The sequence below is a fragment of the Electrophorus electricus genome, chromosome 6 (assembly GCF_013358815.1).
Source record: "Electrophorus electricus isolate fEleEle1 chromosome 6, fEleEle1.pri, whole genome shotgun sequence".
NCBI lineage: Eukaryota > Metazoa > Chordata > Actinopteri > Gymnotiformes > Gymnotidae > Electrophorus > Electrophorus electricus.
In genome coordinates, this window is record NC_049540.1 from 20520027 (window position 1) to 20543268 (window position 23242).

A 23242-nucleotide genomic window follows, 5' to 3' on the forward strand; every position below is an offset into this window, starting at 1 on the left:
TATGGGGCATGTGATGTGTTGCGTATTTTAATGGTTCGTTTTCTGGTAATGTTTCATTCGCTTTATGCACCAATTTCTGTTGTCACGTTTTGCTGTTGTATGTGGGCCACAAAGATGGAACGGTTGTTAATTTGCGTATTCCCTATTCTTAAAAAGTAAAAGCTTCGTCCACTTCATTATTTAAATAATTGGTAGGCAGTCAGTGCATTTCCTTTGAAAGATGGAGGGCTCGGTAGGACTACCTTTTGAAATTAGTTCCATTAAAAGCAGTATTAGTATAATATACCTTAATCCATAGCTTCATTACCTGATGTCCCATTATATAAAGCGTATGAAGCCATTTCAGGTTGACCATAGCACAGATTAATCGGGCCATTTTGTCCCAACAGTCTAGTAGAACGCAATAAATATATTCAAATGAGGTGTCACGTACGAAGCGCTTGCTGAGTGACAGCTGGTTAGACGAATAGTGTGAGTCCGTTGTCAAAGGCAGCCAATTATATCAATGACTATATTAAAGGCGTGGAATTCTGGGTGCTACCGCTAACCAATAGAGAAATGGTACGCAGACGGGTGGATTACTAATTCAAGAAAAGTATCGTAGTTAGTTATGTGGGGCTACGCGCAATGAAAACCAGAATCAATTAATTTAGGGTTGATGCCATCATTTTGATACCATTTAAAAAAAAATCCTTACCTTGACTGTTTATTTGCCCTGGATGCACATCGTCACTAAATATAAGGGCATCCTCGGAGGGTTTGGTTCTGTCAGTTGCGTGCACGCCTAATCGTGAAAAATTCTAGAATTCAGAGTAATTTAAAAAACCGAGCGCGGGATTTGGTGAATATATCGTGGTACTTCAGACCTTTTTGGAGTAAAGTTGCTATTCTGAAAACGTTACGTATTGGGTCGGGTCTGGGCTTCGCAGGTCTGACGTTTCTTGAAACTCGGGATAGAAGCCGAGGCACGTAATTTTCACGAGACGAGGTAAGACTCCCCCCTTCGGACTATATCAGTCACACGACTGAAGTTAGTGTCCACATGTTAAAATGGAAGCAGTCCATCGTTTCCTTTGTACGTATTGTACTTGTAATCTTTGTAATAAAAAAAAGAGGTAGCAAGCTAGTTCCTGTAGCCATTTCAGTTGACCTAAAAGCGTTACTTTCATAGAACGTCTAAAGCTGATGTGTTGGCCTACCTACGTACTGTAAAGACCGTCCCAACGTGAAATATGTTAATGCTAGTATTTTCTGTGGCTGTGACTCACTGCATAAATGTTAACAAACGGTTTATTGACGATTTCTGTCATTTATTAACCGTATAACAAATGAAAACGGGGTATTACATTTTCCAGAATTGTGAAGAACATGACGCTACCTCCAGAGTTGGTGCACTCTCCTGCCTAACTTATTTGCTGCAAGTTTGTTTTTGCTTGTTAGCCTCTCTCTCTCCTTTAGTTTTCTTTTTTTTTTTTAAATACATGTGTTGCTAGAACTTCAGCGAAACTTATTCCAATGATAACAGGGTAGACCAAATTGCTACTGTCACTCCAAGGCATAATTGTATAGTTTGCCGAAACTGCATTCATATAGTGTTTAATACAGACCATAGACTGACTAAGCATGGTAAAGGCCTGAAAGCTGTCCGTTCGCACATTGAACAGAATTAAAGTTGCAGCCAGTCCTCTTGACTTTGCAGTTGTTTTACGTTTTTATGCTGATTTAGCCAATAACTCTGCTTTAGATGGTTCTCTTTTGGACTTCCAGTAAGGAAGATGAATTTTTCTAGTGGGGTCTGAATTTGTTTTACACTTTATTGAAAAGGCAAACAAACAAATAACACACAAACAAATCCTTTTCCTTCCTGAAAACGATATGCATACGTTTTGGCATGTTAATATCAACATATAATGTTGCTGTTTTTTGATATGTTTTCATAATTTTATCATGCAGCACAGTACATAATATAAACAAACTTTCAGCTTGATATGTTCCTGTTTAAATATCTTGTTGCATTGTTTGATGTTTATCTTTAAGCCAAAAATGCTACCTTCATGGCATGTTTGCCTTTTTTTGGTTATAGGCCATGTACATTTTTCTTATGGTGATCTTTTGTTGGGAACCTTTGGAATATTTGTGGGTTCTTTTTCCTTTTTTTTAATATGGGAAAATGGGGATGGCTCCTTTACTTCTGAAATAAGGTCAGTGTTTTTAAGAGAAAAGAAAAATTCCTTAAACTTATGTTTGCCACTGACTGCAAAAAGGTTTGTGAAAATGAAAACACTGTTCTTTAGCAGTATCATCAGTACTGCTGTGAAATCTGAAATATTGCTGGTGTTTTGATTTGAACATGAAAAGGCAACAGCTCAGTAAATGCTTCTCCTTTGACTCATGGCATATGTAGACAAGCAGGTGCCAGATGATCTGATCTTATGCAGATGTCTTGGGGGAAACCTGACTCTACTGACTCAGGTTGTTAGCGTGGCCATAACAGCCCACTAGAATTTAAAAGGCTGAGCATCATATTGGTGCTCTGTCTCCACTCATCAAGGAGAATCTTTTTAAAAAATGCAGCTGATCAAAGAGGAAAAGGTTTCAATTGTAGGGTATTGGTGCAATTTCCAATCTATCATATTCCCTAGGAATATCTTCAGTTTGCTTTTAAAGATAATTAATGTCTTGTATTTTACACATTTGCTCTTCACAAAGAAAAATAATGTCAACTGAAGGGGTTTACCAAAACTGGATAGATTATGGGTGGCTGGGCAGGGCTGTTCAAGTCACTGGAGGTGCCTCTCAGCTCACGGATTCTCTCGTTTTCACCACCAAATAAGTCCACACAACAAGCCCCCATTATTTGTCAAACCTGATTACCCAGAGAGAATGCCGTCAAATATGATGTTTTAGCAGTCTGAGAGGTTGTATAACACTCTATTTTGGTAATGACTATCCAATTTTCAAATGCTTACTTTCCTTTTGCACATTTTATTCATTCTGAACTGTCTTCTTTTTGAGGGGGGGGGGGTCAGCACAATTGGTGTACTGTTGATCTGCAGGGGAATGTGATCCTTAGTCAGGGAGAGAACAGCCAGAGAACTTGGCCAGTTTGGCAGAATGAAATTGTACAAGTTTTTAAATGTACTCCTGTGATTAAACTGGGTACACTTACAAAAAGAGTCAGCTGAGTTGTAATGAAATGCCAACTTGTAGCCATATTGCCCTTTGTTGGCTTTTCTCCTTCAAGGCCTGTATTGTGAATATTGTGCTTTCTCTGCTGTCAAAAAAGTTGGATTTTTGAAAAATGTCAGGTCCTTTTGGATATGACCCTGAATTTAGGTGATTGGGTAAGGACTGAAATATGATGCTGGTTCTTAAAATCTAACTTTTGTTTTCATTTTCACCAAAAAAAAAAAAAAAGTTCTTTAGCAGTATCAAGATTGCTGTGAAATCTGAAATATTGATGCTGTTTTGATTTGGACATGGGAAGGCAACAGCTCAGTAAATGCTTCTCCTTTTGACTCATGGCATATGTAGACAAGCAGGTGCCAGATGATCTGATCTTATGCAGATGTCTGGGGGGGAGAAACCTGACTCTCTGTCGACTCAGGTTGTTAGCGTGGCCATAACAGCCCACTAGAATGTAAATAGTTGAGCATCAACCTCCGTCTCCACTCACCAAAAGAATACATTTAAATAAATGCCGCTGATCATAGAGGAAAAGGTTTCAGTCGTATCGGTATTGGTGCAACTACCAATCTATCGTATTGCCTAGGAATATCTCTTCAGTTTACTATTAAAGATAATGAATGTCTTGTATTTCACATATTTGCTCTCCACAAAGAAAAAGAATGCCAACTGAAGGGATTTACCAAAACCGGTTAGCTTATGGGTGGCTGGGCAACTCTTGTTTTCACCACCAAATAGGTCCACACAACAAGCTCCCATTATTTGTCAAGCCTGATTACCCAGAGAGAATGCCGTCAGAATTATACAACTTCTCAGACTGCTAGAACATCATAACTCTCTATTTTGGTGATGACCATCCAATTTTCTGCTTCTTACTTTCTCTTTGCACATTCTATTCATTCTGAACTCTCCTTTCTTCTTCTTCTTCTTCTTCTTCTTCTTCTTCTTCTTCTTCTTCTTCTTTTTTGGGGGGGGGGGGGGGGGGGCGGTCAGCACAATTGGTATACTGTTGATCTGCAGGGGAATGTGATCCTTAGTCAGGGAGAGAACAGCCAGAGAACTTGGCCGGCCAGCCAGTCTGGCCAGTTTGGAATGAAATTGTACAAGCTTTTAAATGTACTCCTGTGATTAAACTGGGTACACTTACAAAAAGAGTCAGCTGAGTTGTGATGAAATGCCAACTTGTAGCCATATTGCCCTTTGTTGGCTTTTCTCCTTCAAGGCCTGTATTGTGAATATTGTGCTTTCTCTGCTGTCAGTCGGACTTTTGTGGGGGTGGGGTTATTGCCATGTTTTCTCTATTCGTTGTTTAGTTTTGGTCGTGTGTGTTCAGTGCTTGGCCAACATGAATCAAGTATGTTGCCTCATGCCTTAACACACGCGTCCGCTCTGCCACATGTTAAAACATTCCCACTTCGTAAGCGAAATGCATTGATTTATGCCTTTGTAGAAGAGCGACCTCGTCTCTCCTCGTCACTCGGCCCTCTACATGGGTCACATTCCTCTAATTATTATTATTATTATTATTATTATTTTTAGATGTGCTGTTGATTCAGGTGTGCTATTTTTTTTTTCCCCCCTGGCTGCACTCTTCTCCTTCAGCGTGATCAAGTAACAGTGGAACAGTGTTGTCTTGTAATCTGGGCTCCGTGTGACCGTGTGGTGTCCCAGCAGGGGGAGGGCCAGAGGAGCTGGCACTGCTGTAGGTTTCCCCCTGTGTGGCAACACGGGGCAAAGGCCTATGGCTGTACAGAATAACCGTGTTGGATTGGTGGAAGGCCCTCAGTAAAGGAAGCTTGCTTGAATCAGAGTTTGGTGTTTGAGTTTGCCAACTTTTTGTTGAACACTCTTGTTTGTGCACCAGTAATTTTCCGTCCACTGTGTTACTGTTCAGCCCCTGGGTTTTCATGGGCTGTTCTTCTGGCGACTGCACTTGCGCGAGCATGCGTTGTCTTTCTTCTTTCTCTCTCTCGCTCAAGCCCAGTGCCGCTTTCTTATCAGAATGGCTAATTGGTAAACACTCAGAGCAGCTATCCAAAACTCTTGTCACTTAATGCCTTTATAACAATCACACCATATCTTAAAAGCTCTTTCATTAAGGTGCTGTGTGTGTGTGTGTGTGTGTGTGTGTGTGTGTGTGTGTGTGTGTGTTTCTCTCTCTCTCTCTCTCTCTCTAGATGCTGCTGAACATGCGGGGGAGGCATGTGGCTCTGAGCGTGTTGGCCGTTCGCAGGGCCTGCCATCTCTCACGCTCTGCTCACACCTCGCCACAGACACTGGAGTACAAGCCCATTAAAAAGGTCATGGTGGCAAACCGAGGTCAGCTTTCACTTCTCTCTGTCTCCTTGTTTAGCTTTCAAGCTTTACAGATCTCAAATAAATAAACAAACACTTCAACCAGAGACTCTAGCTTATTTCAAAAGTTTTTACCCAAGGGGTTGATTTTTATAAAACAGGAGAGATTGCCATCCGGGTGTTCCGGGCGTGCACGGAGCTTGGGATCCGGACAGTGGCCGTGTACTCGGAGCAGGACACGGGGCAGATGCACAGGCAGAAGGCGGACGAGGCCTACCTCATCGGCAAGGGCCTGCCCCCTGTTGCTGCCTACCTTCACATACCCGACATCATCAAAGTGGCCAAGGTCAGGACTGGTGCCTTATAACACAGGAGTTCCAGTCTTTCTGCAGCAACCTCAGTATCTAATTATTGTAAATGTGTCCATTTATTGCAAATGGCAAAATCCATCTGTGTAAGACACATGCTAGAATGGTCAGAATTGTTAATTGTAATTTTCAAAATAAGATAAAAAATGCCCAAGTTACACTTACCATGTTGCATTACACGTAAGGTTTGGTACAATAAGGTTGCTGTAAAAAGTTAAAACTTCTGGTGTCAAACACAAAATGATGCAAGATTCATGCACATCATGTGCTATGCCATAAAGGACTCCCTGGCGTGAGCGTGTAAAATAACATGCCGTTTAACACCAGATTAAGTTCTCATGACCTTTATGCCATTCACATGAGAAGTGATTAAGGGGTGTAAATACCCTAAAACCCACTGAGGGTGGGCAGGAATCCTCAGATGCCACTCTAGGTTGATTTTGGATCTAAAACCTAGTCTGAAAAGGGTGTCTGAAGGTGGCGTTATAGTTTCGCTTCTTGCTTCGGGTGCTCGGCTTCGACAGCCACTTCCATCAGTCTGAGATTGATCTGAAGTGGTAGATTGAATTCCGCCCCCCTAAGGTTCATCCAAGCATTCTGCTTCTTGTGCTTGTGATGGCCATGCAGCTACTTTTTTTTTTTTTTTTTTTTTTTTTTTTTTTAAAGTTATTGGTGCCTTGTTGATTTGCAGTACTAGGCGACCTGAGCGAGGGAGCTGCTTTTTGTTTGTGCCCACTTCTCTCAGGAGAACGACGTGGACGCCATCCACCCTGGATATGGCTTTCTGTCTGAGAGGGCAGATTTCGCCCAGGCCTGCACTGACGCCGGCGTGCGCTTCATTGGCCCAGCTCCTGAAGTGGTCCAAAAGATGGGGGACAAGGTGGAGGCCCGTGCCATTGCGATCCGTGCTGGTAAGGCTCACCGCCTTTACTCACTGGGTACGATATGGGAGCTGTCCACTCCGATGATCTTGCTTGCCTTGAGGTTCTGGTACTTAGTCTGGTTATGATGGCACTAAATGTTTAGGCAGAATTTCCAATGAAGTGTCGCTGCTAACATTTTTAAATGACTGCTACACACGTGTATGGCCATTCCCATCATCGATCAACCGGTCGGCCTTAATTAACATATTTAACTGTTTTGTCCGTGGGAGCTTAGTGACAATCGGGAGAAACTTGAACCCATGAGTGTGTGCGTATGGGATTGGGAAATACTGTGCATGTTCCTCTTCTGTCCTCTCCCTTCAGGTGTCCCAGTGGTCCCTGGATCAGACGCTCCCATTTCCTCCCTGCAGGAGGTGCAGGAGTTCTGTAACACCTACGGCTTCCCCATCATCTTCAAGGCAGCGTATGGAGGTGGGGGCCGCGGCATGCGGGTGGTTCGTGAGTACGAGGTGAGCCGCTCTGTGCCAGATGACTCTCGCGTCTCAGTTCCTGCTCTCTCTGGGGGTTTAGCATACACCCCAGCCCTCCAGATAACCAGGAGCTTTCTATCCTATGGGAAAGAGAAAGACGTTGTGCTTTTTTAAAAAAAAAAAAAAAAAAAAAATCTGTTGCGGGTATAGTGACAATAGATTGCATGCATGTCTGCGCGCATGTGTGTAGGAGCTTGAAGAGAACTACCAGCGGGCGTACTCAGAAGCCCTGGCTGCCTTTGGCAACGGAGCCCTGTTTGTGGAGAAATTCATTGAGAAGCCAAGACACATAGAGGTGCAAATCCTGGGTGAGTTAGGTGGTTGTTAAAAGATTATCCTTGCTCAGTCTGTTACAAGGATGTTGAAAAGTACCTCTGTTTCAGCCCACTGTTTGTGGCAACTTTTATGAGTGACGTTATCTTTTAATTACATCTCTGTCAGTAAATGGGGTGATTGTTGTTCCACCCCCCTTAGTCTCTCTCTAAAGTCCTGATTGCCTTCTGACTGAAAATGAAAATTATACTTACAGTGAATAATTTAACAAGGAGCATGCTTTCAGGCTCAGTGTGATTTGTTGTAACCATTAATTAAAATACAGCTACTTGGATCTTTGCATGTGCCCTGGCAGACAGATGAACTCTTGTTAATTAGTATGCGACAGTTGTTCCCCCAGTCGTGCTTTGATGAGATCAACAGAATAGTTTTTTAAATTAATTTTTTGCTACAGTAGCAGGTGATCTCTCTGTGAAATGAGATCAGCCACATCATTGTTTTTGTGACATGCTGTTCTACAGGCGATAAATATGGGAATGTGATTCACCTGTATGAAAGGGACTGCTCTATCCAGAGGAGGCACCAGAAGGTGGTGGAGATTGCTCCAGCAACGCAACTCGACCCCCACCTCAGAGACCGACTCACCGCAGACTCCGTGAACCTGGCCAAACAGGTATGCATAAGCGTATTGGCACATAGGGTTTTGACCATGACCTCTTGATGAAGGCTTTTTAACACCACAGCATTTCCTCAGATAGAGGTCTGAGGAACATACTTCAGTCCTTGGCTGTGTGCCTGGTTTCAAGTGTTTGCTATGAGATGTAGTGCACTCACCTGCTTGTCCTTGTGCTGTATTGTGTTCAGTCCTTGAATGTTCCTTGTAGCGAAATAAAATTTTTTGCTGGGATAAAGGAACCACGGCTTATTTTTCACTGAAAGATCAGGGAAATTGCTTTCTAATTAGCTCCTATTGAAAACAGTTTTAGCAGATCTTGTTCAAGTTTTTTTTTCTTTTTCTGTGTTTACTGACATTTTTCTTAAAAGAATAGTCGAATGTATAGGCTCAGGTGGGTGACGGGACCCAAAGCCTCTGTAAGGTACAGAATACGCTTTCCAACACCAGATGGCACTGCTGTGACTCTTTGAACGAAATTGTCATCAAAGTGTCCCATTCACACAGGCTGCTGGATGGAAGCAGCATCCAGCCGCATGGCCGAGCTTTTTCTCAGGCTATGCCAGCGGTGAAAACTGCCGTTGCTCATGGAGATAAGATTATAGCGCGACTCAAGAAGACTCCAGCTGTTCGGGGGCATGTGAGAATGTGGCTCGCAGCTGGTCAAAGCAGTCTTCAGCGGCCTGCGTGCGGCCCACTCTTCGCCCGCTCGTTAGATGCCGCGCGGCGGGGCAGAATGCCCGGCTAATTGCTCTTCGGCTCCGTAGGCGCCTCTAGCTGGGGCGAGCGATGCCAAGCTTAGCAACAATGCCTGGGGAGAGAGTAGCGAGAGACGTGCTGGTGCTACATGTGCATATGCACATCCATCCTTGAACCCAGTATTCACTTCGGCTCCCTTTCATTTGGATAGTACTTTTTTTAACAAAAGATGCTGTCACCAAGCAGCTTCTTGGAAACCTCTGGTGTAAAATTTGCCCATTACCTTCCACCCCCCTCCCCACTATCTTTCATTTTTATTTGTATATGTATCCCAAAGTTAACACTGGGGCACTCTTGGTAATCATAAAATATGGCTTTTTATGGCTGCTTCACAGAGGCTGGCCAGTGGTGATGTCACACATGAGCAATCATGCATGCAACACTGCACCACTGGCGCTTTCTGAGGTTTAGTATTTTTGAGCTGCTGCAATATGTTTGTAAACATTTCTGTGTACTGATCAAAGACATGAATAGGAAAGGCAATGCTGAACAACCCACTTGAAATGGAAAATGTTCTCCATAATTTCAGGGCAATTTTAACCTTTGTGTTTTTGAGTTGTTTGTGTATAACTTGCTTTCTTTATTAAACCACTGAATTTTACCCATGGTAGTACTGGCTGCCTTTAAGTAACTGGTATATAGACAGCAGTATGCTGTACATTTGGAATGACTGACTAAGTCAGTAGCTGTCCAAAAAGAGCAACAGTCTATCGGTCTGTTACTGATGGGCAAGCCTGTCGGGTTTTATAGCTCATATTCATCAGGTGTGTGTGTAGGGGGCTGAAATGGTGGAGGGTAAAAGAGACTTCAAGGGATGTCCATGCAGACAATGGAGCCTGTATCTTACTCAGTGGTTTGGATTTATGTGGTTGGAACCGAGATTCTTGTGAATGTTTAAACCCTTGCTTGCTTATTTGATGTACTTACAGGCCTGCAGTGTTCTGGCTAGGATATTTTAAAAGTTATAAATGTGCTTAATAATTTCATAATGTCCACTTAATGTGTGCATCAAAAAAAGTGTGTGTGTGTGTGTGTGTGTGTGTGTGTGTGTGTGTGTGTGTGTGGAGATGTGGATAGATAGATCGATAGATAGATAGAGATATCTATCGATCGATCGATCGATCGATCGATCGATATATCTCGGCAGCTTGAAAGTCCCGTGTATTATCTTGACTGATCCCAGGACTACACCGTTCTGTACGGCGATCTTGGTTGTTCGTGGGATCTGTTGGAGTCATTCTCCCAATTTGTGGGTCACAGCCCCTAGTGCTCCGATTACCATGGGAACCACAGTGGCCCTCACCCACCCCACCCCCCATCTTCTTTAGCTCTTCTTTCAGCCCTTTAGTATTTCTCAAGCTTTTTGAGTTCTCTATTTCTGATTTTTATATATATATATATATATATATATATATATATATATATATATATATATAAAAATTTAATATACATGATTCATTTCGCTTCTTTGAAAGAAGTTTTTTGGTGAAGAATGCTGAGCTCCAGACTGAAGATATCAGTATGCACCTGAGAGTGAATCTTAAAGGATGGCTTTTTTTTCCCCCTTGGCAAAAACCTTTTTTCTGAAAAGAATTTTTGTTCACAGTGCAGTGAATAATAGTCAGCCGTAATGTCCTGTTTTAAATTTTTATTTTTTTTTAAATTGGAAGTTTTGCAGTTCATCATAACCACTTTTAAACTTGCATTCATAGGCAGCACAAATTAAACCTAATGTGAAGCATGCTTTGTGAAGGATTGTTTTTTCCAACAATTTTTTTCCCCCAACAAGATCTCTAGACAGTATAACACTGTAAGCGTTACCTTTTTCTTTTTGGAGGGGGGGGGGGGGGTTCTAAAATTACCCATTTTTAATCCCTAGTGAAAAGCCATAATACTAAGTCTATCAGTGAGGCTGTGCTATTATAAGGGTTGTTTGCTTTTATTAAGGATGAGGGAACAACATTTTAATAATACATGGATTAAAAAAAAATACTGAACCATTTCTTTAATGTGTCGCCACTAGTTTTAATGGTCTCCTCATTCCTCATTTAGTATGCTCGTTTAGATTTCCTGTTTTTCAGTATGACCGCAATTTGCAAATGTCATGGTCTGTAGCAATTACTGAACATTCCACTCACTGCATTAAGAGGGGGAAAGGGCTGTGTGAGTGCACCTGAGCAAGAGGGAGAGCATAAGCGCTTTCTGGTTTTTCAGTGACATCACGCACTTGTTGAAAGTTTCTATTAGTCTGTTAAATCAGAATTCTCATCACTAACCCCTGTTTAGAGGTTCTCATTCAGACTCCTACCCACTAAAACGCAAGTGCATTTTGGGAGTTTGGCATATGAACAGGAATCATTTCATGCATCTGGTAGATCCAGATACAGAAGTAGAAGATAAACGTGCATAATTCCACTCTGCTAAAGACTCCACGCAGTAAATACAGAAAAATGCAAACACACCCGTTTATTTAATTGAAAACATCTGTTCTTATTTACGTCTTTCAACACAGTACATGTCGTTATGTGTGCGCACGCGCTACCTGTATCGGTGCGCACACATAACGACACATGTACTGTACGTACCAGTCGTGACCACAGACCACTGCGTTCCACTGTCTCTCTTTACTGATCGCTTACACGGGGAAGTATAACTACACTGACATTTGTGTAGGTAGTGTCTGGATGAGGTAATGAGTGCTCGTGCATGCACGTGCCTCTCTCAAGTGAGAACCGAAGGGTCTCTGCAAAGATGAGATTTGGGCAGAAAGGGAGAAATTCTTGCCCCATCTGTTCAGTCGTATGGCGGAGGGAGGACAAGACGGAAGCCAGGATGGAGAGAATGTTTGGCGCGGCATGTGGACTTGTCAGTCCCGTCACTGGACGTGTCTGCGCTGATTTGGACAGTCGGAAGCCTTTCAGAGCCTCTGCAGAGTTTGAAGAAAACGCCTCATCGGGGCACTCTCGCTACTTACAGGCTGGAATTGCGTGTTCTTATGAAGCCAGCGAGTTATCGCTGAGCTGCTGTTTGTCTCTCAGGCTCAGTGACCGAGTCTTTCAGTGACTGACTCTATGAAGAGTAGTTTAGGTCATCATGGCCTCCAGCTCACAGCCAATCTATAGCGACATCATTTATATCATACGCTAGTCACCATGTTAAGTGACCACTAATTTGCTGCAGTTTGCTTTTGTTTAGTGTGATGTTAGAATAGCCATTCTCTCCTTTTGTTAAAATAAAGATAGAAATAAAAAAAATTCCAAGTCTAAGATACAAGGTTTGCTTTAGCTGTGTCGAAGGAAGGCCATCTCTCTTTCACCTCCTCGGCACACAATGCTCTAAATTTAGCTCTCGGTAGATCGGTTAGAAGGTGTAGAGGTTAATATTACATGATGTTCGGTGCTGTCGACTTGTGGGGAAACGCTGAAGGAGCTTATTCAGTAGTGCTCCATCCTTACATTGTGTTGTGTCATGAAACACATTTGCTAGCCAGGCTTGACTGGATGTTTTTTCTAAAACCGAAATATTGTACATCGCTTTGTTGGTGCGTATATATGCCTCATTTAACATGTGGTTGTGCCATAGAGGCTACAGTCTAAAAGGGTCTGTGGTTAGGTTTCGTTAACCTATGACTTGGTTCTTATGCTTTGACCTTCATCTGATTCATGCAGAAGTGTTGGTGTCTCTACTGAATGTTTTTTTTTTTTTGGGGGGGGGGTGTTGAGCGTACATGTGCATGTGTGTGTCTGCAGCTTAAGGTGCACAAATCTGAGGGAAAGTGCTTTCATCATGTTTCATCATCTGCTTGTATCAGAGAAACGCAAATGCCATGTTTGATCATTTAGCCCTTTACTCAAGTAGAAGACCAACACAATTTAATTCTGTTTGAATTGACCTTTATCAGGCATTAGAACGTCAGTCTGCTGCGCTTTTGAAAGACAAATGATATGCCATTGAATTAAGTGATTTGCCCAATTACTGCCAGGGCTAAACACCAGCCGTGGCAGCTCTCTCCTGTTTTGGGGTGTTCCATGGCCCTCTGACCTTCGGAGGCATCCTGTCTGGTCTTGCGTTCTCTCAGTTTCTGCATTCTTACCCTCTCTGAGCTCCATGAACCTTGCTGCTTAATTGGTTGTAGCTCGGAGTGGCAATGATTTGTTGTGAAATTTGAATAGGTGCAGACTGATCTTAATGTCTTACACTGCCCGTCCTGGGGGTGTTTGTTTGTTCATTTTTTTACCCCCACCCCCCTCCCCTTTCTGCCGTTTCAGTGGGGCGTAGGAAAACGTGGAGTAAAAGGCAAGCAGGTCATTAGTCAGGGAAGGCGCAAGCCCCACCCTCTGTTTTTTGGGGCTGAAACACTTTTTGCTTTGGTCTCTTATCTTCCTTTAGTGGGTAACTGCGTTAAGAAACAGCTAAAAGCTAGTGCGATAAATGTTTGCCAAAGTTATAACTAAGCATGCAGAGCAGGGGAAAAGTCTCGTAAATACTCTTTTATTTGTCATAATTTGCAGTTTGCCCATTTTCTTCTTCCCAGGCGGTCAGAAATTAAATAAGGTGTTCGTGTTAAACACTCTTAATGGGAGAATTTATTTATTTATTTATTTTTTAATCGAGGAAGACTGCTCTGGAAGTCGGTTGTATTTTGCTTTGTGACGTTAGTTGCCATGGTGACAGCTGCAGCTCTAAAAGTCTTGGGCACAGGTTGGGGATCGCAGCCTTGACATGCTCCTTCGCTACACTTTGTTCCAGGCCCACGTACATTCCCCTTTAGACTTTTTTCTTCTCTCCCTTTTACGCTCTCTTATTTCCATCATCTGTCCTCATCTCGCTTCTCTTTGGCAAGCCTGTGTCTGTGTGAGTGAGTGTGTGTGTGTGTGTCTGTGTGTGTGCCAGCCAGACCAAGGGCTACGAGTATGCGGAAATTAACAGTGGAGAAGCTGGCGAGCGCCACGGCATCTTTCTCATTCTGTCGCTTATTTTCTTCGTACCTTGCCAAACACCCATGCTTCTGACCTCCCATGACTGCCGAGTGTTCCACGTCAGTCGAGAATGTCTGTGCTGGGGATGCAGGGAAGTGATTATGAATTGTGTGAAACTTGTAATTACTTGTTTTGCTCGCCCGCATTCCCCACTTTATTCTCCTCGGTGGAATGCCATCTGCCCTCTCACGCCCCGCCCCTCCGCCCCTCGTCGTCAAACCTCTCATTTACATATCTATGGAATCAGCCTGCTGGATTACTATAGCAACACTATATGCTCAGACTTTTGTTCTCTTTGTGTGTGTTTGTTTTGCCTCAGGGTTGTAAAATCTATACAGCAAGAATTTGAGAATCTCCCAAATCACACAAAATACCCAGATTTTTTTCATGTGTAATGATTTTAATGAATTTCAAATGTGGTGATTTACATTAAAAATAAAAAATAAGCTAAACTAGTTTTAGGTTTTTGCATATTTTTGATTGATTCTCAGGCCAACCATTTCCCTTGCGCAAGTTGCATATTTTATATATTACAATCTAATACCTTGATGCTGCTAAGGTTCTGTGTGTTAGAATCTATATACTGGAATAATGTACACACAGTGTATTGCCATGCCCTTTAGACACACAATATTTTAATAGGTTTTCCTCAGTCACTAAAATGTTTTATGCATGGCAGTAGGAGAGGGGCTAGAGAAAGCTTAGATGATCTCAGCACCACCCTGTATGCCTAAGTACACGCGGCAGATTTGAAGAATGCATGGTAAAAAATGTAGACTGCTGTGATTCTCATTTATTTAGGGGGTTGTGCATGTGTGACCATGAATTCCTTCATTGTTGATTTTCCTTTCCTGAGCCCTGTTGGAGCCGGGTGCGTTTGACCCGAGAGCCGAGTTTGGGGCTGAGGTGAGGCATGTGATCGGAACAGGTCTGAGAGTGGCACTCTGACAACAGCTGGCCAGACAGAGAATCAGAGTGCCACACATTAATCTGAGCTGGGTGTGGGATTATGGGAGCTCCTGCAGCAGCAGTGTGCATGTACGTGTAATGTTTTATTTTTATTTAATTTGTTTATTTTAGGATCTTTAAAAAAATGACCTAGTAACAGATCACCTGCTGTCCTGGATCCTGGTCCAGCTTTTCTCTTTAAAAAAAAAATTAAAAAATTAAATTTCCCTCATAATCATACCCGTAGCCGGTGGGCCATTTTAAAGGTCAGCTCTAAATGTTTAATCATCTCATCGCCTTGAAGGACCAATAAAGTTTTTTCTGCTAATAAAATCTAGGACCTCCTGATATTTACCTTTTGAAAACATGAAGCTGCATTAAGTCTGTTTTGTTGAAGTAAACTCCACTCTTCCCATACCACAGCCTAGAGCATCACAAAAGTCTGCAACTTTAGTTGTTTAGTAAATGGTCTCTTGAAGACGTGTGTGTGTGTGTGTGTGTGTGTGTGTGTGTGTGTGTGTGTGTGTGTGTGTGTGTGTGTGTGTGTGTGTGTGTGTGTGTGTGTGTGTGTGTGTGTGTGTGTGTGATGAGACTCCTAGTGTGTGTGTGTGTGGTGGTGCATAGGTCCCTGACTGCATGTCTCCTCTCTTAGGTGGGCTATGAGAACGCAGGCACAGTCGAGTTCCTGGTGGACAAGCACGGGAAACACTACTTCATTGAGGTCAACTCCCGTCTCCAGGTGGAGCACACGGTTACGGAGGAGATCACGGAGTGAGTGAAGGCTGGAATACTCGCGCACGCATGCATGCACACACATGTGGCCTTCCAAGTGTGGCTGAAGAAAAGTTGGGTTGGCCCATGATCATGCCATAATCATTTCTGGCCAGGAGACCAAGGCAGAAAAACTTAGCAATGCTCTCTGGGTGGGAAGAAGGGCGTTACTCTGTCCCTTGTCAATCACTGCAACACTATCCAATTACTGATATCTTTGTGTTTGCACAATGCTAGCGAGGGCAGTTGGTTCTTTGCTCCAAGTGTGTTCAGCTGTGATGTCCGTCTTGGCTTCCTGTGTCTTGCCTGCTCCCTCCACGGTTGGTAGTTGTATGACAGGGGAGAGGTAGCTAGCTAGACAGTGGGCAAGAGCTGGCTTAACTACAAAGGCTGGGAGAAAAATGGGCTTGAACCCCCCCCACCCACCCACGCCAAGCACACATACACCCCTGATTCACATTCACATGTAAAGCACTCGAGCCTCACTGGTGAAAAGCGAAGCGGATTCACACCACTGAACTGTGCATGTGACCCTTATGTATCACTGACCTCTTTATCGAGCAAAAATCTGTCTGAATGGCTGACATTTGGGTTCCAAAAGCATTTTTTTTCAATAAATATATTCCCTGACATTTTTGAAGCCACATATCAGGCACTATGAAATGACCTGTTAATCCTGTAGTAATATTGTTCACCTTATCAGGCAGTTACAATCTTTTTGCCTGATCTGATGTATATGAATTAAATGCAGTATATAATTCTGTTAAGTGAAAAGGTACTGTGATGTACATTTTAACTGTTTGTATTCTGGATTCCAAGCATAAGGAGGAGCAGGCAGAGAAACTGGTCTGAACCCCACTGCAGATGAAGGTGGTGTCGACAAGAACAATAAGAGTTCAGTAATATAAATATTTCCCTCTCTTATCCTGTGAAAAAAGGTCCCTGTCCTCGTTTGCCAGTGAAACCTGCAGGAAAAAGGAGCCCAGTTGTGACGCATGCTTTTAAAGTCACCCTCGCAGCTGTTTAAGTACAGCGGTGTTCAGGTCTGTGTCCACCTCTCTGTGCAGACGTAGGCAGTGGCTGCCTGATCGATTCGTGCACATTTATGGTTGTGATGTGAGGTTGCTGCACCTTCCCACCCTCAGTGACCGGCTGAGTTTTATTTAAGCTCAGAGATGAGCTAACCTGTCCTTTATCTTTTCACGGTAATGTTCACAGATGTTGCTAGTCTTTACTTTTCAGCCAGATTTCTCTTTCTTTTCTACATGGAGAGCCTGTTTATAGTAATCGCCATCCCTGGCTCCCTGACAACGGGGAAAAGTATTCAAATTTTGGGCATCATTGCAGCAGCTCTGGCTCTCTGGCTTCCGCAAAAGTGGAGAAAAGTCATTTTACCCTAATGGCCGAGTTAACAGCTGCACACCGGTTGGAACTCATGCTCTACTGGAATATGTGCATGTGAGCGTGTTCACAAATGTCTGTGAGCTCCCATCTGCATCTGTGCAGCCCTGACCTTTCTGAATTATATTTTTTTCCCCTCCCATTTTGCTAGTGTTTCTTGTTCCAGTCCAGGGAGTTCCCTGGTGACTGGTGCTTTATTCATTATAGATCTCTGTCTTGTCACCTGAAATTGAAGCTGTCGGGCAGCAATCGCTATTCCATGGCAACCAAGTCAGAGAGCCAGGGGATACATGCAACTCTTATGCACTTAATTTCCAGTGCTGTTGTAATGCCCCACCCTTTAACTGCTAGTGAGGGTGAAGATGTCTGTGTAAGGGTGGGGGTCAGAGTGAGGGTCACAGTATGGGTGAGTGTAACATACGACAATGCTAATTGGCTTGCTATAGCATTCCTTATTGTTCAGATCTGCGTTACGGCAGCATCTCTGGCTGAAGTCATTTTAATGCTGATCTTTTGCACCCAGATTGCAGTGCTGCTCAGTTCTCCTTTTTCGGTCCAGAACCACTCCAGATAAGCGCTTGGCTGCATTTGTATGCCACAGGCCTCTGCCTCCTTCCCTCCAACTCTGTCTCTGTGTCTGTAGTATGACCTTCAGCTGGTCACAATAATTAAGATCAATTACCCTCCGTCAGTCTGTCTTTTACTTGACACAGGAGTGGTAACGAGAGATGCCAGCTGTCCAGAAAAATGTATCATGTGTTCACACTACCTGACCTGATAGTCTCCACCTGTTAAAGAGTAGGGTGACTCCAACATCTCTCTCTGATTGCATCACTTCTGCCACTCTCTGGCTCTCCATCATTCTGGTCATTTACATGTTTGCCTGTCGTACCCCTGTAGCTGGCGGTGATGGGAGGTGGCTTGAATGCATTGGGTCTAATTTTGAATCCTCTATTAGTCACAAATCATGTCTGGCGTTTTATCCCACACCCCGAAAAGCAAGGAAAAAGAAATGAATAGGTGTATTAAAAGCTTCGTGAATCTGAGTGACAGCCCTCATGAGTGCATCCAGGTGTGTTGCTGGAAGCTCTGAGGTATTGTGGGCATGTTTTTATGACCACTTTGATGGGCAGTCCTTAGGGAGTCCTAAGCCTACATGACAAGCAGTAAAATAAAGCGCTTTTTTTCCCTGCCAAACCAAATCCTCTCTCTTAAACTCCTCTGGCACTTGTTTGACTTTTAATCAAAGTAGGAGGACCAAGGCATGAAGCTAAAGCGTTTTGGCTGGACCCAAAAGCCTACAGGGAGAATACTGAGCTTTGCAGTAGGTGGATCTGTTAACGGCAAAATGTGTATATATTATAAATTAGCAAAGAATGCGTGGTTTAGGAGTTATTGGCTCCAGCCGATTTTTACCAGTGTGCCATGAAAGCAAACTGCCTTTTTTTGGTGTGTGTGTGTGTGTGTGTGTGTGTGTGTGTGTGTGTGTGTGTGTGTGTGTGTGTGTGTGTGTGTGTGTGTGTGTGTGTGTGTGTGTGTGTGTGTGTGTGTGTGTGTGTTGTTCAGTTACATAATGAATGTTTAGTTTCAGCAGTTTTGGGTATGTGGATGAAAAACTAAACCCTAACGTGAGGCGATGTAACTTGAAAAGGCGCTTTCACCCCAGCAGTCCTCCCGTGTCCTGGTGCCGGTCCGGGTACCCTTGGCGATGACCACGTCTCTTTTTGCCTTTGCTCATCCAGCTGTTGGTGAAGTAAAAGCATGCAAAATTCTAAAGTCTTGTCTGTCTTTATATCCTACAACCTGATAGTTTTCAGTTTTAGTGATTAAAATAGTGGCCTGCTGCTGCTTTTTGTTTTTGTTCTTTTCATGTACTTGCAATACGTTTGTGTTGATGCGCTACTGGCAACAGCTGGGTGCACGGCATTCTGTATTCTGTTGGTTGCTGGTTAGTTATTGACTGCATACTTTGCAACAAGGCAAGCAAGCCGACACTTGGCAGCTGGCAAGATGTCTTTTCCTTGGAGCTGGCTGGTGAACTGATGCACAGAAAACATGATCTGGGTGTCACAGTTTAGCAGCACCAACTACAGTAAATAAACGAGCCCAGACAGCTGAAACATAGGGCTGTCAGACACGCAGCCAATAGCTTGGAGCTGGCTATATCTTGCAAATCCCGTATTTTATACAGCTGCTTTTTGCGCCTGCTGGGGAGGTGCTAACTCTCTGTGCAGAGTCACTCAGGCCTGGCCTTCTCCGCTTTTCGGGCATTTTTACGGCCTTCAGGCTGTGGGAACTACCAAAATGTAAAGAGCTTTTTCTTATAAGGGGTTTGGCTACAAGGTGATCTTATGTTTTGTTTTTACGTGTATGGTTTGAGGTGTGTGTGTGTGGTGTGTTGTTTTTTGGTTTTTTTTTGTACATGGACACGGGTGCCCGTCAGCTGCAAATATGACACCGTTCTGTTTCTCTGATAACGTTTTGACATGCCTTTCCTGGGTGTACTCCAATTTCAGCTTTTAATAGTGCTCATTTAAACCAGCATATCTCCGAAATTTGGTATTGGACAGCCGTGGCTGGATGCACTCTGCCACTTTTCAGCAGTTCCCCGATTTATACGCACAGTTCGACAGTCAAATGAATAATGAATGTTGCTGTTTGTTTGTTTATGCGTAAATGTGCACCTGATCACAAATGATGTAGCTTTGCTTTGTAGTGCTTGCAAGAACTGGTATCCAAGCAGGGTTCGAGATCCCTGTTTTGAAAGCGTGTACTTCATACATTGCGTGTCAGGTGGCAGGGAGTTATTTAACCGAGGTGGCAAGGTAAGCTCTTCGAATCCTTGGCGTTCTGCACCACTTCAGCCATCGGTCACAGAGATTCCTATAACGTGTAATCACAGCTGCGGAGAAGCCCTTGTGACCCGGGGGGGTGCGGCTGCCATCTTTCCTGTTCTAACAGTGAGCTGTGTTGTCCTGATGTATGTGAAGCCTTGATAACCAAGAGCAATGGAAGCAATTCTGTTGTAACCTTTACTCATCATTTTTAATCATGTTTTTATTTCTATACAATATAAGGTTTCAGTAAGTGAAGCATTACCACAGAAATGGCACTCTATATTTAGAATTTTAAATTAAGGCAACATGACCTGATTTCTTGTGTTCATGGCAGTATAAAATTTCATGGCTGTTGAATTGGCTTGACTGGAAAGAGCCTTAAGCTTCTTTAATACACACATTAAGATTATGATATGGTGATGACCATTTGTATGTAGCTTGGTAATTAAAAATGGAATCATTTTATTTGAAAATTGATACAAATGTCATGGGTACCTACAGAAGCAGTACTGTTCATTAAGTTAATGGTTTCTGGGGTGGAGAAGCGTTTTAATGACCAGAGATCTGTGCAATCCGTGCTCCTTCGCTTCTGTAGCCACACAGACGTTTCGGTGCAGGGAGAGCGAGATTACATTTTGAGTCGCATGGTGCATTACAAGCTTTTCAATATAGAACACCAAACGATTTTAGCTTAGTGTGGTGTGTGGAGCACAAATGTGTCTACAGAGTGCGCTCTGGAAGGTGATGAATTTTGACCTGTTTTACTCTGCTGGCAGCAGCACAGTACCTCCTGAAACTACAGTTCATTCACTGAGTGAAATAATGGGTAAAGAGTCTCTAGGGTGTGGGTGGGTGGGTGGGTGTGAGCGTGCATGATCCTTTGTCTCCAGCCCAGTCTTGGTGTCTGTTTCTCTACTGCATCTTTGTATGCAGTATCTGGGTTTAAACAGACAGCAAAGAGGTGGATTAATTGGTTGAATCAAATGCAGATTAAAAATTGCCTTTCTGCCTTTTCTTAATGACCATTGTGCTTTAACCCCCCCCCCCCCCCCCCCCAGCTGATCTGCATTTCATTTGTTGCTGTGTGTGCCTGCTGGCTTTTTGGTGGGCTGTCTCCCTGGGTGACCTTGGTAATGGGGTTCTAATTACCCAGATTTGTTGCTAAATTGCAGCCACTCATTTGTTTCAGACCATTTTTGTCAGGGAGCGATTAGACAAGGACATTAGCTTGAGAGATGGATATGAAGGGGTGTGTGTGTGTGTGTGTGTGTGAGAGGGAGAGAGAGAGCGCGAGCACAACAGTAAGAAAGATGAATGAGCCAGATGGCAGGGGGCTGCTATAGTCTAACAGTAGACTGAGGCATTAGCGTGTCCGACCCATTTCCGCTAGAATATCGATTCATCTGTGAACATGAGGCCAAAAAAGGTAGGAATGGGTGGCGATACTTCAGAAGACACGTGGTTGCTAGGCTAATTTTAAGAGAAAATTGGGGTTGGGCTACATCAGGTTGGTGTGTCATGAATAAATCTGAACTGAAGGTGAGCTGGTGGACTGGGCTCTGTCAGTCAGGTCTGGGGGATTTCTGCTCGTGTTGCAGTGCGGCGCAATTATTTGCTGTGAATCACTTCCCTGATCTTGTCCTTTCCCGTCAGGGGGTTCCAACCCCTCATAGTTGAGCTGCAGGCCTTTCCCAGTTAGTGCATGCTCGTTATCTGGCGTTAGAAAATGTCGCTCTGCACACCGCCAGCTGCCTTTACCAGGTCACATGGCCCCCTTGTGTACTGGGAAGAAAGAGGCCAGGGCCATAATGTGCAACCTGAAAAGGTTAGGCTAGGAAATTCCACACACAGCCAGATTACCTCTCCCCTTGGCTTGGGCCAATTGATTATTTGCCTCTCTCTCTCTCTAAGTGGAGGGGTGGGGGGTGTCTTGTTAAAACAGCAGGCAGCTGTTGGTAGATCAGATCTAGTGATTGGTAAATAGCAGAGGAGGATGCAAGTGTTTTAAACAAATGGTTCAGAGAGAACACCTGCATGCGCTCATGGCCAGAGATAAGACCCGGGTGTTGTGGTGTTTGTGCCCAGAGCCTCTATAGCAACTCAAGTGTGATGGATTTTGTAAGACTCAGTGTTGCCATGCCTGACATCTTTAAAGTCCAGACAGAGGTGGCCAGTGGGGATGTGATGGTGGGGTTTTGATCAGATTGCGGTCGGTGTTCGCGTGTGTGAATGCGTGTATGTATGCGTGTATTCACGCATGTATGTACGCATGCACATAGGGATGGTCTGAAACCTGAATTGACACCGTGTGCATGCATGTGGAGCATCTGTTGCTTGTCATTCACTCTGCGACTGCATATGCTACTGTCCGGCAATTGGAATGGAGTAGAAAATCCGAATGAATATATAGTCTCCCTTTCACAGTCAAAACCCCACGCCACTGCTCCTGTTGGCACCTCTCAGCTTTGCAGTCTTGTCTGTTTTGCTTCTTCTCTCTCACACACACTGCTCACCAAGTGAATGCTATGATCAGCTATGCTCTCTCTTACATTTTTTGGTTTTCCATATTGGGCGCTCTTGCTCGCTCTCATATGCATGTCCTCTGTCTTGCCTTGTCTTTAATGTTTTCACATCTATTTCTGACAATAGAAACCAAAGAATAAGGACACTTCTGCTGCCTGAAAGTGGGAAAAAATGCTATGGAATAGAAGGTGTTTGTCACTGTTTCTGTCTGTGTTGTTGGCATGAATTCAGCAGTGGGGGGATGCATTCTCTCAGCATGCTCTGTTTGTTTTTGTTTGTTTTTTAGAAAGCAGTGGTTATTGATGTTGGTTTTAGTTTTAGCAGGACCATTTATGTGAATATTGTACCAAATCCTGTCGTTTTGGTAATCATTCTTGGATTAACAAGGGAATACATGGAAAAACCCATTCTGAGACAGACTGTCAGAAATATTCTGAACATTACAAAATGTTCTCCAGGAAGCCGTTTCAACTGAGACTGAGGCTAACACAAGTTCGGTGTGATCTGACATGAGTCCGCTAGCCTCGTTACGTTCGCAGGAACGCTGCTTGGGAAGGAAAACTCCAGCAGGGTGAAACTACTTGATGAGTGTACTTTTCATCTGGGACACTTTCGTTAGTGTAGCGTTTTGTTGCACCGTTGCGTTGTCATATGTAGCTGCATCAATAAAATAAAAGAAACTATTCTGGTAAATGAAACATGCTCTTTGAAGAGATGCTGTTTATATTTAACTGAGATGAAATAAAAAATGCCAAAAATCCTTCATCTTTCTTTAAAAACTATAATAAAACCATGTCGGTCACTAAGGAAGAAAG

The 23242-nt window shown here is 43.4% G+C and overlaps 1 protein-coding gene across 1 annotated transcript in view; it reads left to right on the top strand.

Moving 5' to 3' along the window:
- Positions 1 to 555: 555 nt before the first annotated feature.
- Positions 556 to 23242, top strand: part of pcxa (pyruvate carboxylase a) — a 72572-nt gene continuing 49885 nt past the window's right edge. The window contains exons 1-8 of the mRNA XM_035527368.1: positions 556 to 988; positions 5364 to 5505; positions 5643 to 5827; positions 6595 to 6760; positions 7097 to 7242; positions 7454 to 7571; positions 8058 to 8209; positions 15548 to 15666. Of these exons, the coding sequence (XP_035383261.1) occupies positions 5364 to 5505; positions 5643 to 5827; positions 6595 to 6760; positions 7097 to 7242; positions 7454 to 7571; positions 8058 to 8209; positions 15548 to 15666 (1028 nt within the window). The 5' untranslated portion in view covers positions 556 to 988. The remainder of the gene's footprint in view (positions 989 to 5363; positions 5506 to 5642; positions 5828 to 6594; positions 6761 to 7096; positions 7243 to 7453; positions 7572 to 8057; positions 8210 to 15547; positions 15667 to 23242) is intronic.